The sequence below is a fragment of the Palaemon carinicauda genome, chromosome 17 (genome assembly GCF_036898095.1).
Source record: "Palaemon carinicauda isolate YSFRI2023 chromosome 17, ASM3689809v2, whole genome shotgun sequence".
Lineage (NCBI taxonomy): Eukaryota > Metazoa > Arthropoda > Malacostraca > Decapoda > Palaemonidae > Palaemon > Palaemon carinicauda.
In genome coordinates this window covers 106408418-106424920 of record NC_090741.1, presented here as the reverse complement: position 1 = coordinate 106424920, position 16503 = coordinate 106408418, and the positions used below count along the sequence as shown (strand labels likewise).

General features: G+C 47.9%; 1 protein-coding gene and 1 pseudogene across 1 annotated transcript in view; both read right to left on the bottom strand.

Annotated features, from left to right (window-relative positions):
* HERC2 (E3 ubiquitin-protein ligase HERC2) overlaps positions 1-16503 on the bottom strand; it is a 496511-nt gene that overhangs the window by 462743 nt on the left and 17265 nt on the right. Inside the window, exon 2 of the mRNA XM_068391274.1 lies at positions 7021-7257. Within this exon, the coding sequence (XP_068247375.1) occupies positions 7021-7243 (223 nt within the window). The 5' untranslated portion in view covers positions 7244-7257. The remainder of the gene's footprint in view (positions 1-7020; positions 7258-16503) is intronic.
* LOC137656926 (5S ribosomal RNA) lies at positions 1612-1730 on the bottom strand (annotated as a pseudogene).

Sequence of the window (16503 nt, the reverse complement as noted above, 5' to 3'; positions counted from 1 at the left end):
CAACTCAGGAGCGAACCTGAATGTTGCCTTCCCCTATTCCTTAGAAAGGGCGGAGTCGTACGAGACCAAGAAGATTGCTTACACACTGGCCGAGGCCAGAGTGAGCAGGAGCACCGTCCCCCAAGACGGAATACGATCAGAGGCCTGACGTAATGGTTCTTGAGAAGATCTCTTAAGGGACTAAAAAGTTCGAACCATGCTACATGGAGGAGGTCTCACTCCGACTGGGGGCAGGGACGTTCGCAGCTTTGCATGAGCGAGGAAAGGTCCAGCGGGAAGGAAAAAGTCTATTCCTTTCAGCCTGAAGGCCAGGGAAAGCTGAGCGACAGGCTTCACTGCCGAGAGCGGAAAGGAGTTTCCTCCCGCCGAAAAGCAATAAGTTCGTTATTGCTGGAGAAGAGGCCTCAAGGGAAGAGGTATCTCTCCCACGACACCAACCACAGAAGACTCTCCACTTCGCCTGGTAGACCCCTGCGGATGACTATCGCAGATGACGCGACCTCCGCCCCGCGACTGTAGCGGGTTGTCTCTTCTTGAGGAGGAGGCGTAGTGTCTCCAGCCGTGAAGCCGAAGCGATGCCCCGGCTCGTGAAAGATGTTGTAGTGTGGTTGATTGAGCAGCCTGTGCCGTGGGAGAAGCTCTCCCGGGAGTTCCGTCAGGGGAAGCAGAGGGTCCGGAAACCGTTCTGCGTATAGTCACAGTGGAGCTCTCAGGGACATCGAAAGGTTGACAGACAACCTGGTCTTGTTGAGACCCATTCTCAACAGACAACAATGGTGGGAAGACGCAGGCGTCGATGTTGTCCCACCATCAGCGGAATGCATCTTGCCAAAGAGTCATGGGGTCTGAGACTGGGGGGAAGAACAGCGGAAGCTTGAAGTTCCAAGCTGTCGCGATCAGGTCCCCCAGGCCAGGACTTGCTGGTTACTAAAGGCCAAAGACCCCCAGGTACCCTCTATCTGCGAAGCTCTGCTCAGATAGTCGGGGAGAACATTCCTCTGCCCGGAATGAGCGAGCCGATAGTGGTATTGAGAGGATCTCGGATCATCTCAGTATCTCTACTGCAAGATGCGAAGGTATGAAAATGCGTCCCTTGCTGGTTGGAATAAGCCAGTACCATGAAGTCGTCGCGCACGGAGCGACTCGGCAGGAACTGTAGGATCTATAGAGGGGCCAGACTACGGCCCCTAAGCCTGCCTGAATGATGGAGAGGTATCCTTCAGGTCCTGACCATAAGCCTGAACCGGAACATGCCCCCCCCCCTTTCTTTGTCGAGTCAGAGAACAGCATCAAAAATGTGGGGAAAGGACGAGAATATCCACTCCCATCAAGAGGTTCCATAGGTCAACACCCATTGCAGGTCTAAACGTTCCGCTGGTCCCATAGGGGCCAGAAAGTCAGGTTAATCGTTGCTTTGATACCACCGGAACTTGGGCCGCCCCACAGGAAACTTATCCTGAGGCGACCGTTCGGGACTTTAGACGGGTCAATGAGGAAAAGAGGCCTAGGAAACGTTCCAAGGTAGGGCTGAAAGCTCTGCTTGACTGAGAACAGGTACTGCGATTCTCCTCAGCCTTGCCACAGTCAACTGAAGGGAAGGCTCGGAGAAGGAGGCAACAGCATCTGGCGTCCCCAGGCGGTCACCCATCCAAGTACCAACCAGACCCGACGTTGCTTAACTTCGCTGGACGGACGAGAAGCGGTGTTTCCAGCGTGGTAAGGCCGTTGACTCATTATCATGGCTAGATACTCCAGATGTTGAGGCAGAAGTAGAGAAGGCTCCTAGCAAATTACCATGATCCCTCACTCATGGTAAGGACCCGGAAGCTTGTCCCGGCGTTGAAGAAGGTCGAACCCGAGCCTACCGGAGTTGACCAGACCTCCAAAAGGCGAAGGAGGCGGAAGCCTGCTCCTGAGCGGCCATGAGGAAAGCAGGGAGAGTTCTCTGGGGAAAAACCTGCGATGCCGCGGCGGGATCGCCACACTGCATCTTAAGTCTAGGCTGAATTCCAAGAGCTTCCTGGAAGATGGATGGAATGGAAACGAAGTACCCGTCCTCCCGATCCAGGGCCTAAGGAGTCCTGCCGCCTCGTTACCAGTCTGATCGATTCTGCTGTTCCACGCTGGACGAAGTTTGTTCGACAAACTTGATCAGAGCTGAGAGGTTGACGACGGAATTCCCGTCTCAGATGCTTTCCTATGAGAAAGGATCGACTGAAAAAGCCGGGGAGTGAAGCCGTCGACGACCCTATGGAGGACCTTCTCCTAAGGAATGGATCATTCTACCCAAACGGGCAAAACTCTTGCCGACCCCATGGCATAGAGGTTCAGTGACACTGAATTCGTTGACAGAGACGGAGAGATGGTAAGAGCGAGGGGCGATATCCTTGGCTGATCACGGAGATCGTGCAGGAATCGGCATCGGGAAGCTGTTATCCAGATGAGTAACCTTAGGCATCCTCCCAGCGTGAGACCTGCAAGGGGGGGTTGCTAATCCTAGAGTTTGTGAACTCTGCCGCTCCCTCTAGGATTATCCCCCCCCCCCCCCCCCCCCCCCCCGGAGAGCCTCCCGTGCTACCTGTCCCTGACAGGAGGGGATTGCTATTGGACACCTTATCTTAGCTGCCGTAGCCGGTACGATAACTTAAGCCGACGAGGCTAAAAGAAGAGGCGCTGGAGGCCTGCAGGGTCTGGAAGAGAGCGCCTTGGAGGAGTGAAAACGGAAGTTGACTTCCTCCGCACAACCGCTGTCCATGTCTCTGTCCTTGGGCACAAACAAGCTCTTCCCAAGGATGGAAGAGTGTCTGAGCTTGTCGACATCCACGGATGAGACCCCAAGAGGAAGCCCTCGGTCACTGCGTCTAGATGGTCCAACATCGAGCTTGCCCGCAAGTTCGAAACTTGGCGACGAAACGCCAAGGTGCTTGAGCCCGAGAGGAGGAAAGTACCCATGATCTTCCTGGAGCTTCCTTGTACAAAACCTCGGGTCGCAACCGAGGAGGGAAGGGACCTGGTAAGCCCCTTCCACAAGATGGAGAAGAGGAAGGGCTAAACCAGTCACCCCTTGCCCGACGGAGAAATCTCGAACGGAAAGCTCCCTGGCAAGACCCTTCCAGGAAATGACGAGGATGGGCTAACCCAGGTTCTGGAAAGAAGAATGTTGCTCAGACCTCCCTGAAGATTCTTCCTGCTCCTGCATGTGCCATGCTCTGCGTTTACGGGGTGAAGACCGTGTTCTGGAAATACGCTCCAGAAGACTCGCCAGGCTGGCCAGGTTGCGAAACCCCGACGGGAATCACGGTCGCAATCACCCTGGCGCTCGCGCGATGGCAAATCATGGTTAGCGCGTGGCCAACGTGGAAGCGCCCATGTGCGGGCACGCAGGAGCGCAGACGTAAGTGCGCGAGGAGAAGGAGGGCGAGCGTGGTAGGAAGGGCGAGAGCTGGTGGTCGGAATCCGAAAGTTCACAGGCGAGCAATGACCCGTAGACGAGCAATGGATACTGCAGGAATCGAGCCAACGTTCGCGCGACGGAACACCGTCGGTTCGCGCGACGGAACACCGCTGATCCGCGCGACGGAACACCGCTGATTCGCGCGCGGGCGAACATTGGAGCGCATGTGCACGGGCGTGCGGTCGGGCGGGCGTGCGGTCAGGCGGGCGTGTGGTCGCGCGGGTGAGCGCAGGCGGTCGGGAGACCGATGGCGCGTAGGCGGGCGATGGCGCGTTGACGAGCGATGGCGCGTCTTGGCGAGCGATGGCGCGTTGGCAAGCGACGGCGCGTTGGCGAGCGGTGGTGCGTTAACAAAACGCTAGCTCGCAGGCGAAGAATCGCGCGGGCGCGTAGGCGATCGCTAACGCGTAAGAGACTAGGGATGGTTAGCGCGCATCGCACTAGACAGAAGGCGCGCAGGTGCATCAGGAAGGTGAGCGCTGAAGTGAGCTGTCAATCAGGCGATCCTGGACGGTCAGGAAAAACCGTTGGCGCCCATTGGTGCGTGGTAGAAAAGGCCCGCAGATGTGCGCTGGCGATTGAAGAAAGCTGGCGCACAGAAGGACAGAGGTAAAGGTGAGCGCTGGAGAGCAGGAGGAGATCCACGGCAAGACTCAGCTACCGGAGATCGTGGTCCACAGCAGGCGAGTGCTAGATCGCTACTGATGGTGTCCAGGGGACCTGACACGAATGGCAGATCGATGGCGATCGTTGACGCGTCTGTGGTCGCTGGCGAGCTGGTGATCGCTGGCGAACAGAAGGCAACGCGTGGAATCCTGTGCGTAGAAGAAGAGACCTTGTCCAAGACCTGAACCGAAGTTCTAGATTGCGCGGGCGAACGTGGGCGCGTATCAGGAACCAACAGGAACAGCAGCGACGATCATCAGGAGGGCGCTGACGAGCAGGAGAGCGCTAGCGATCAGGAAAACGCTGATAAACAGGAGAGCGCCTGTGCGCTAACACTGAGCAGGAGAGCGCCTGTGCGCTAACACTAAGCAGGAGAGAACACTGCAGAAGGGCGCGCAGGGGAACCCTGACACGCAAGGGAAGCACCCCCGTGGGAGGCAACCCTTTGCCCCGAAGGGACCGTTGTCCGTCGGAAGACCGTTGTCCGTCGGAAGACGAGATCAGACTGCTGTCCATCTGCACCAGGGGCGGAAGGTCAAGAAGAAGGAGCTGCAGGCTACATACGGAGATTCAAAAAGGCGCCTCTTAGCACCCTTATAGGAAGATGGGAGGCCCTTACGACGTAGCGGACGATGAGCCTTACGGCGAAGGCGGCCAACAGCAACAACAGCAGAAGAGTCCTCCGAAGAGGAGTCTCTATGAGTGTACTCTCTCGCGAACGAAAGAGAAACACTTCGTAGAAGAGACGGGTCAGCCAGTGACCTAAAAAGAGCAATCCTCCGAAGAGGGGCTCCTGCAGTTGCCCAGCCCCTTGAGCGTAATTGCAGGTGCGACCGCTCAGCACCAAGAGCATAGTCGCACGCAAAAAAGGCAAGAGAAGAACCCCCCAAAGGGGAAAAACTCAAGCCTGGACAGGAAAACTTCCCTCAGAAGGAAAGTTACCCACCCAAGGAGGCGAGCCTCCTGAGTGTTCTAAAATGAACTGGAGAGCTGTCAATCGTCACGGGAGTACTTCCAGGAGAAGGAGACACGCCCCTGACGAAGATCTATAGGGGAGGCAGCAACAGCCAAATCCTCAGGCCTCAACAAGACAGCTCACTCCGTTGTCACATTATAGAAACGAACTAGATCGGTAACTGTGAAAAATAAAAACAAAAATCATTAGTTAACATTCATTCCCCCGGGAAGGCTACGAAGAGGAATCCCGAGGGAAAGGAACACAAGAATTACACAACAGGCACGTGCCCTCACAACCACTTACACTCACGGAAGGAGAGCTGTAACCAATACAGAATTACAACAATTATAATTATGTAACTATGTAATTATGTAATTTAAAAATGAATGAACATTAAAGAAAGAACGAAAACCCCGAAAGGAATCGTTCTACAAAGCTCTACAAAGCTGAAAAATCAACAAATACAATTAGATTCATAAACTAATTGAGACAAAACGTACGGCGTAGCAACCCCACCCACACGGGAAGGAAGCTACTCAGACGTAGTAAAAGTAACGTAGTAAAATGGTGAACGACCTCAAAGAGAGAGAGAGAGAGAAAGACCGAAGTCAAACTCGATCGTGACCCATGAAATTACACCATGGTGGCCTAACTGCCGAGGGCTCCACGGAGATATCGTACACTACACACACAAGCACAAACTCTGAAAAGGAAACTTACTGATTTCTATAATCAAATATATACATAAACACGAAAAAATTTTTACATATATATTGAGTAAAAGAAAAGTAAGTGATTAAGTAAAGACAAAACAAACAATGGCTGCCAAGCGAGGACAAAGACAGAGACGTCTGTCTATTGTCCAAGCCAAAAGTGAAGTGAAGCAGTTCACCGGTGTGTGAGGGGGGGAGGGGTAGCTAGCTACCACTCCCCTACCCCCCTGCTAACTAGCGCGGGGGTAATACACCCTCGTTAAATTCTAATGGCTCGCCATTTCAGCTACGCTAAAAGGTAAACCCAATGTAAATAGCGTGGTTTGTATTTCGGTTACGGAACAACTTACCTTTTAAGCTATAACATAGCGATAACATATTAAACAAAAACCTTATAAGCGATTGTTCAAAACCTTAACAAGAGTACGTCACCAAGGTACTGCTAAAATCGAGGTTAAACACGAGTAATTCCATTTCTATGTAGCCAATATGGCGACAGAAAAAACTCTGATACTAGGAGGGATGGTTCGACCTAACTCCGTGGCGGCGCTAGTGTATACCTGGCATATCTGTGCGATTGTGGCGAGTTTTGAAATTCTGCCGACAGAAGAATAAAAGCTATTATATATAACTAGTGGATAAGTTTAAATGTTTAAAAGTAAAGGTTAAGAGATTGGAGAGCAAAGTGGAAATAAGCAAGCAGTAAATGAGGTAAGGTTGAAGGCTAAAAAGTGAGTGCAGCTAGTGGCCAAAAGGACACTGCAAAGAACTTATAAGTAATACCTACAGTGCACCATTTGAGGTACAATGATGGCATTAGCCCTGTACAAGAATACAATGCTATGAATTAATTAAAAAAACAACAGAGTACACACACCTCACTCCACCAGCAACTTCTATAAGCAACAAGAAGTAATAAAGTCAGGAACAGTTGTGCTGCTGCTTTAATAAACAATAGACAGGTTACAGACTTATTACGAGAAGCAATGTAAACGACTCACTCAGGAACAAGCTGAGAAACCATTCAGATAGAGGATTGTGCAGTTGAATATTAAATAAACAGAATTAAGAAATTTATTAGATTAAAAAAAATTTGGGAACTTGCTTCTACTCCAACCAATCTACTAGCCATTACTCTAATATCCTGATTCTTAATATAATTTAAAGGAGCTTTTATTATCTGTTAGTTACAATAATCTTGGTATTAAAGGAAGCCATATCTCACTTACTCTTTCTGGCAGTTACTCCAGCAGAATTAAGAATTCCTTCAGCATGTGGTCCAGCCACCTCTCCATCTTTGACCATCTGATTGTATAAAGACGGCAAATTATCCGGCTGAAGTAGGCTCTGTAAGTCTGACTTCAGCCATTTGATGTCCAGGCGAGGTTGTGGGCGGAGGGTAATACCCCCCACGCCACCCTGCCACATCACTGGAGTAACGACACTCGTCATTGTAGTTTCAGACCCTGAAAAAGACCAATAAAACACATTAATCCTGGAATTTTTAAAACTCAAACAACCAAACATTAGTACCATTCCAAACAATAAAAGATACTATATTGAATAATGCATTGAAGCAAATCAAAACCACAGATTTCTTAATCAATTTGTATTTTTCTTAACCATACAACCACAAAACCTTTAATAGGAGTATGACTTCAGCAAAGCTGGAACAGCCCTTAATCATTTTAACGAGGTAAATGCAGCTGGGTGGCAGGTAAGCCACACCTACCCAACAGGTACCGCAGCCTTCACTTTGACCTATGACCTACGACTTGCGAGGTGGTTGGAAGGGGTTAGTGTGACTTAAAGATGTCAGGTTTGCATGATTAGAAAAAATGCAAGTTTATTTTTAAAATGTGTGCTTTATTCCTTTACATAATACAAACCTTTGACCTTTAATAGAAAATTCATCCTTAGGAGGGAGGAAATCCCTAAAACCCATTTGGCTGGTTTTATTGACCCCAGAAATGTCAATTCACTTTGGTCTTGGAAAAGAGTGAAAGATATAGCAGAAGTTAAGCTAGGTCTCTACCAAGAGATTGGTAGGCGGCCATGGAAGAACTATATCTGTATGGGTCATCACGAGAAATAAGATGCATACATTTCATCCACTGCCCCCCCCCCCCCCCCCTTGCCTGAGAGGATGAGGGAGATACTTCACTAAACAGTAGAACAAGTTGTTCTGCCATGAAGCTTTTCTGCATATAACAGAGTGACTGCTTTACCCCAAAAAGAGGAAAAAGGAATAGGAAAACTAACGCATTTTACCTCTCCTTCTGGACTTATATTGCAACCGCTATCTTTGACAAGATGCTACTTATCCTTTATCCTGTAAGAGTGCTAAGATTGCAACACAACTTCTTGAGTAAATATCACATGAACGAGAATAAAGAGTCCAGAGACTTATGTGGGTAAACTCACATTGGTAGTGGGCCGCGAAGATTATTTATAATAACAGACTCTTACCTTCAGGACTAGCGCCACTGACAAGTTCTTCCTGAACGTTAGGGTAAAAATTGGTATCCCTGACTTCATGCTCTTGAACCAGGATATGATAGCAGTCGTGCTGGAACTGATACATCGGGGAAATAAATAGTGTAAAATTTCGTTAGAATCCCACCCAGCTAATTTTGCAAGAAAAGTAATTTTTTCCCATAGTTTTCTTGTTGTTTTATTGTGCTCTGATGTTATTACCTACAACATAAGTATTGTTTTCCTATTACCACCACCCAACAGTAATGGGGGAACCCCAAGTGGGAATCGGGGGGTTTTATGTGGGATAAAGTGAAAACTAACGAATTATGGAAGATAACAGCAGGAACCAACTAAACACAAGATAACGAATTGAAAAAATGGTTTTCAATGCAAAAATAAGGTGATGAAACAACACCTACAGCCTAACTGCCACAGTTATCTCTAAGCACCATTCTATCCAAGCCCCGTTTTCTATCAAACACAAACTTCTCTATTTTCAAACATGGTCCAGTTTTAAAAAAGAAATAAATACGAAAACACCAGCTAAACTTACCTTTTCCACTTAACCTGACATAAAAGCTCTAACCTTACTTATTGGGAAAGGGGCTTTCCGCCACCTGGGACCCACCCCACCACACAGCCATATCATTAGCTTAAGCTGAGACTTAGTCTGCTGACTTGCCTTAATAGTTAGAGTTTAAGTAATCAGAATCAGGTCTTAAAAACTAAGGGTGACAGTTTAGCTTAACAATAGCACTTTTCCACATGATGAAAAATTCGTAGATAATTTGTATTTTTCCTAACCATACAAACCTTAGCTATTTACTTAGGGTATTACTTTCGGCGTAGCTGAAATGACGAGCCATTAGATTTTTAACGAGGGGTACGGGAGGGGTAGATAGCTACCCCTCCCCCCTTCACACACCGGTGAGTAGCTCACTTTGCTTAGAGGTAGGACTTCCCGGGGGACAGGGCTGGCGGGCAAGTTTGATTAAATAGCTAAGGTTTGTATGGTTAGAAAAAATACAAATTATTTACGAATTTGTCATTTGTTCCGTAACCGAAATACAAACCACGCTATCTAATTAGGGTGACTTAACCCTTAGGTAGGGTGGTAAGTCCCAGCCGTACTGGCTTTGGCTTTTGCCCGGGGGACTCAGTATCTGAGTGTGTAGAACTCAAGATAAGGGGTCCCTGCACCTCGCAAGTGCCTTGCTCTGCAAGGACCGGGGCCTACGTAAGCTAGTGTATGAAGGAGTGAAGTGTAACGCGTCCTAGGAAGTTGACCTGGAGTCCTTTAGATGGAAATCTAGGTTAGGACGATCCTAATACCACCTCGTAAGGGTATGGGGACATGACAGTATTAACTTAATACTAGGAACACAAGGAAACATGGTTTACCTGCAGTGGTTTGAGGTCATCTGTGCAGAAAACCCAGGATGCTGCTTTCCCCAAGAGAGGGGAGAATGAAGAAAAGAATAAGGGCCAGGCATACTTTTTCATTCATACAGACTAAAACCGGGTAACAATGCCCTCAACCTTCTGCTACTTGTCCATTAAGGAGCCTGAGGTATAAACCAGCTGTTGTGCAGCCACCACAGGGCCGATAGAGAATGTATCGAGCCTCCTGTGTGTCACGTCTTGCAGGTAGTGGGCTGTGAAGGTCGTTTGACGCTTCCAAACCCCTGCTTGTAGAACCTGCGTCACAGAGTATATTTCTCTTGAATGCCAGGGACGTAGCAATGCCCCTGACATCATGTGCCCTAGGGCGACGTGACGGAGGAGGGTCAGGATTCAGGAAATGGTAGATAACCCTGCGAATCCAAGCTGATATTGTATTCTTAGTGACCGTCCTCTTCGTCCTCCCTGTGCTCACGAACAATGCTTGCACCTGAGGACGAATTGTTGCTGTTCTCTTAAGATAGAGCCTCAGACTCCTTATTGGGCACAGTAGGAAATGGTCTGGGTCATCTGTTACAGAACGGAGACTCGAAATCCGGAAGGAGTCGAACCGGGGATCCAGCACTCCTGGATTCTGAGTCTTAGCTACAAACTCAGGGACGAATCTGAACGTTACCTCCCCCCATCCCCTTGAATGGGCGATGTCATATGAGAGACCATGAAGTTCGCTGACTCGCTTGGTTGAGGCCAGAGCAAGCAGGAACACCGTCTTCCAAGTCAGGTGGCAATCAGAAGCCTGGCGTAATGGTTCGAAAGGAGGTCTCTTAAGAGACCTGAGGACTCAAACCACGTTCCATGGAGGAGGTCTCACTTCTGACTGGGGGCAGGTAAGTTCATAACTTCGTATGAGTAGAGAAAATTCCAGCGAAGAAGAAATGTCCATTCCTTTGAGCCTGAAGGCAAGACTTAAGGCTGAGCGATAGCCTTTCACTGCCAAAACTGAAAGGCGCATTTCTTCCCGCAAATACACGAGAAACTCCGCTATTGCTGGAATAGTGGCATCGAGTGGAGAGATACCCCTTCCACGACACCAACCACAGAAGACTCTCCACTTTGCCTGGTAGACCCCTGCGTATGACTTTCGCAGGATAGTCTCCAGGCGTGAAGTCGTAGCGATGCTACGGCTTTGTGGAAGATGTTGGCATGTGGTTGTCTGAGTAACTCGTGTCGAGGAGGAAGTTCTCTCGGGAGTTCCGTCAGGAGCTGCAGAAGGTCCGGGAACCACTCTGCGTGATGCCATAGCGGAGCTATTAAGGTCATCGAAAGGTTGACCGATATTCTGGTCTTGTTGAGTACCCTTCTCATCAGACAGAACGGGGGAAAGGCGTAGACGTCGATGTTGTCCCACTGTTGTTGAAAGGCATCTTGCCAGAGTGCCTTGAGGTCCGGGACTGGGGAGCAGTACAGCGGGAGCTTGAAATTCAAGGCTGTCGCAAACAGGTCCACCGTCGGAGAACTGCACAAAGTCAGGACTTTGTTGGCTACTAGACGATCCAAAGACCACTCGGTACTCACTATCTGAGATGCCCTGCTCAGACTGTCGGCGAGCACATTCCTCTTGCCTGGAATGAAGCGAGCTGATACTGGAATTGAGTGGACTTCGGTCCATCTCAGTATCTCTACTGCAAGATGGGATAGCTGCTGTGAAAAGGTACATCCCTGCTTGTTGATGTAAGCCACTACCGTGGTGTTGTCGCTCATCGACACCACGGAGTAACCCGCCAGATATTGTTGGAACTGCTGAAGTGCCAGATACACGGCCTTCATTTCTAGCAGGTTTATGTGGAGGCACTTTTCTAATTCTGACCATAGGCCTGAGGTCCTGTGGTTCAGAACGTGGGCCCCCCACCCTTTTTTTGAGGCGTCCGAAAACAGCATCAAATCCGGGGGGGAAGACAAGAAGATCCACTCCCTTTCGTAGGTTTTCCTCTGTCAACCACCACTGAAGATCCGTCCGTTCCGCAGGACCCATTGGGACCAAGATGTCCGGGGAATCGTGTCCTTGATTCTACCAGGACTTGAGTCGCCATTGCAGGGATCTCATTCTGAGGCGACCATTTGGAACTAGACGGGCCAGAGAAGAAAGGTGACCGAGGAGACGTAACCACGAATGGGCTGGGAGTTCTTCTCGTCTGAGGAAAGGAACTGCGACCCTCCTCAGCCTTGCTATCCTGTCGTCTGATGGGAAGGCTTTGTGGAGATTGGTGTCCAAGATCATGCCTAGATATACCAGTCGTTGAGTTGGAAGCAGGGAAGACTTCTCGAGATTTACCATGATCCCTAGAACTTGGCAAAGACCCAGAAGCTTGTCTCGGTGTCGAAGAAGGGTCGACTCCGAGTCTGCCAGGATCAGCCAGTCGTCCAGATAGCGGAGGATACGGATGCCGATCCTGTGTGCCTACGAAGAAATCAGTGTGAACACCCTGGTGAATACCTGTGGTGCTGTGGAGAGACCGAAACACAGCCCCTTGAACTGGTACACCTTGTTGTCTAGGCTGAATCTTAAGTACTTCCTTGAAGACAGATGGACTGGGATCTGGAAGAACGCGTCCTTCAGGTCCAGTGTACACATGAAGTCTTGTGGTCTCACAGCAAGTCTGACCGTGTCCGCCGTCTCCATGCTGAATGGGGTTTGTTTGACAAACCTGTTCAGGGCTGTGTTATGACATTAAAAGACTTGGCTGCTGCTACCCAAGCTTTATTCAACTTAAACTTCAGTAGATTATTCCCTGAAACAACCATAAACATAATTAGCAGACCCCATAATAAATGTAATACAAACTATGTTAGATCCTCAAAGTAAAACTAATTAAACCAAATAGATACAAATGGAATAAACAAAAGGAAATACAAAAGAAACAGAATTACTTGATAAGTTGCTTTGACTGTCCCTCCATCAGGTAAGTAAACAAAGTATGAAAAGATCACCAGACAAAAGGTTCAGTGTGAGGTATGAAAGAGCAAAAGGACAAAACAATATTATAACATTCTTCCCCTCTAGATATAAAATTGGTTACATCACTTCATAAGTAATTAATCCCACCCATATCGGTTCGGAGCCCTTGACACCCGGGTTGATCTACGTTCTGGAGGTGATGCAGCCTCTGTTCTAATTTCAGCTTCTGGGTGAAGTCCCATACCTTCTGGAAACTCTTGATGGGTTGTCTGGGGTGACACTGGAGATTGAGATGGTATGGCCTCTGGTGACAATGAAACAGAAGGTAGTTCTTGATTTTCAGAAACAGAGTTATCCCTAGGGCATGGGGCCAAGTCACGTAAGGAAACCGTTGACTCTCGGCCGCTGGGATGTCTAATGTTAGCATATGTTGGGTTAGCAGATAATAGTTCAACTTCATCCACTAGGGGTTCATTTTTGCTTGTTCTGACAAACTTCCTCAATAATACCGGTCCTGACGACATAAGCCACGAAGGCAGAGAGCTCCCCGAGGATGAGCGGCGCGGAAATCCAAAAAAGCGTTCATGGGGTGTGACATTAGTTGCGGTCGACAGAAGGGATCTAAGTGAATGTATCACATCAGTGAGTACTAATTCCCAGTGCTGATCGGGAAGATTTCGAGACCTGAGTGCCAGCTGGATTGCCTTCCATACAGTACCATTGAGCCGCTCCACTTGCCCATTGCCGATTGGATGAAAAGGGGTAGTTCGACTTGTTGCAACTCCCTTCTGTGCGAGATAGGTTTTGAGCTCCCTGGACATGAATGAGGTTCCTTGATCCGAATGTATATACTGAGGCATCCCACACAGGCTGAATATTTGTTCTAAGCACTTAATCACTGTAGTTGTGTTCATGTTGGGACACGGAAAAGCGAAAGGAAAACGAAAATATTCATCAACCACAATAAGTAGATATGGGTTGCGCGAGGCCGTCGGAACTGGTCCTTTAAAGTCAATGCTTAATCTCTCCTTTGGTTGTGTCGCCTTGATGAGTGTTCCTTCTTGGAATTTGTAGAATCTTGGTTTCAATTCTGCACATATCCTGCAAGAAGCACAGACCTTCTTAACGTCCTCGGTGGAAAAGGGAAGATTTTTCGATCTCACAAAGTGCAACAAGCGAGTCACTCCTGGATGGCACAGATTCCCATGTAGTTCAGTGAGGGTAGATGACGTAGAAACCACGGAACCGCAAAAAGCTCGGGTGAAGGCATCAGGAACCACATTCTCTTTACCGGGGCGATAATGTACTGTATAACTGAAGGCTGCGAGTTCCATCCGCCATTCCTGGATCTTATTATTCTTAACTTTAGTGCGTTTCCTGTTATCAAACATGAAGGCCACAGAACGTTGGTCTGTAACGAGATCAAAGTGTTGTCTAGCAAGAAAATGACTCCACTTACGTACAGCCTCCACGATAGCCATGGCTTCCTTCTCTACGATGTGATAGTGAATTTCACTTCCTTGTAAAGTCCTAGACATGAAGGCCACGGGCCTGCCATTCTGGTTGAGTACTGCTGAGACTGCTACTTCCGAGGCATCACATTCGACCTCAAAAGGCAAATTTTCATCCACAGAGTGTAGCGTTGCTCCTTCAAGTTCATGTTTGAGTAGTTCGAAAGCCTGCAAAGCTTCTTCATCTAAAGGGAATTTCTTTACTCTTGCTAGTGGTTGAATCTTAGCAGAAAAATTCTGTATCCATTTAGCGTAATAAGCAAACATACCCATTGCCCTCTTTAAAGATCCTTGACTAGTGGGAGGTGGTAGTTCCTGTAGAGGCCGGAGTCTTTCCATGTCAGGTTTTATTACACCATTCCCCACACAGTAGCCAAGAATATTAATGGTACGCACAGATTTAATAGTTTTAGTAGCATTGAGAGTTAGGTTCCTCTTGTTGATGACCTCAAGAAAGCGCTGCACGTTCTGATCATGTTGTTCTTGAGTGTGTCCAGCAATAGTGATATTGTCCAAATATGGGAAAGCACCTTGTAAGTTTTCTTCTTTCACCAACTTATCCATAGTTCGTTGGAAGGCTGCAACTCCATTGGTAACTCCGAAAGGTACTCTACAGAACTGGTACAGGCGTCCGTTGGCTTCAAAAGCTGTATACTTCTTGTCTGCTTCCTTTAGTGGGACTTGGTGGTAAGCGCTTTTCAAGTCAAAAGTCGAAAATACGCAATATGTTGAGAGTTCATTAACCATGGTGTCAATCCTTGGTAATGGATAAGCATCCAGTTCTGTAAACAGATTTATAGTTTGTGAATAATCAACACACATCCTTTTCTTATGCCGATTAAAGGAATCCTTAACCACCACAACTTGAGCTCTCCATGGTGATATGCTATCCTCAATAACACCCTCAGCCAAGAGACGACTAGTCTCCGCTTCAATGAATTCTTTGTCATCTTTACAGTAATGTCTTGATTTAGTGACAATAGGCTTACAATTAGGTAACAAATGCTGGAAGATAGAAGGTTCATCCACAGCAGCGGCTGCCAACAAACAGTAGGGGTTAGCACCAGATAAGTTGAGCGCTGGTTTCGGCCCACCGTATTCAATAGTCACTTTCTGATGCTGCTCTTGGAAGTCCTGACCAAGTAATACTCCTGAACATAAATCCTTCATTACTGCTAGACGCGTGGATGGATAAGTTTCTCCATTAAGATGAAGAGTCAAGTCTACATTGACATAACCTGGAGAGTTTGTATGCAAAGATTTCTGTGCTAAAGCGACGTCTTTATCAGTGGGATGTATTGGTAGCTTTAATGCCCACGCTACCTCTTCATCTATATAACTGTCATCGCTGCACGAGTCGACAAGGGCTGTCAACTTCCGTCCTTTAATTGTTGTTGAGGTAGCTGCCCGATAGAGGCTCTGAGGAAAAGAGGTACCAGCATTAGCTGCAAGAACAGCTGACTGTGAGGGATCAAATACTGTAGCTGTTGTAGATTTACCTCCATATGTAGATTTAGACAGGCATGCTTTTGCAAAGTGCCCCTTCTTGCCACATTTATTGCAAATAGAATCTCAAGCTGGACAGTGTGCCCGAATATGATAGGGACCTCCACAAAAAAAGCACTTTCTCTTCATGGACAGAGTAGTCGCTAATACTTGAGTTCCAGCAGTTACCTCACAGCTCTCAGACGTTGGTCCACTCTTCACATGATCATCTGTGATAAGTGCATGATCCGATGTAACCACAGCAGCAGTATGCCCAACATGAGGAAGCATGTGACTGTAAAAACTAGCATTACGTTGGGCTAGGTCTAAAGAGTAAGCCTGGTCATAAGCTGCCTGTAAGTCTAGAGTTTTATTTTCAAGAAGACGTTGCCGAATCACAGGTGAGGCCAGGCCATTTATAAAAGCATCCCTGATCAACTCCTCTCTGTATTGTTCTGCACTAACTGGCTTAAAATTACAGTCCTTACCTAATTTACGCAATTCTCTCAGAAACTCATCCAAAGTTTCCCCTGCCTTTTGTTGGCGAGTAGCAAGTAAATGTCTGGCGAATATTTCATTAGGTGCCTTAACATATAACTTTTCCAACGTAGAAATGGCAGTATCATAATCCACACACTCCTCAATGTATTCATACACATTATGACTGACATAGTTCACTAGTGTCCTTAATTTATTTGGTGCATTTTCACCACATTCTTGAATAAAGTTGGAAAACGTCTTGTGCCAATGCCGCCATTCCTTTGCTGCAGAAGGGAGGCTAGGGTCCAGATCCAAACGGGCAGGCTTCAATAGTTTCTCCATAGCTTAAGTTGAATAAATTGTTATGACATTAAAAGACTTGGCTGCTGCTACCCAAGCTT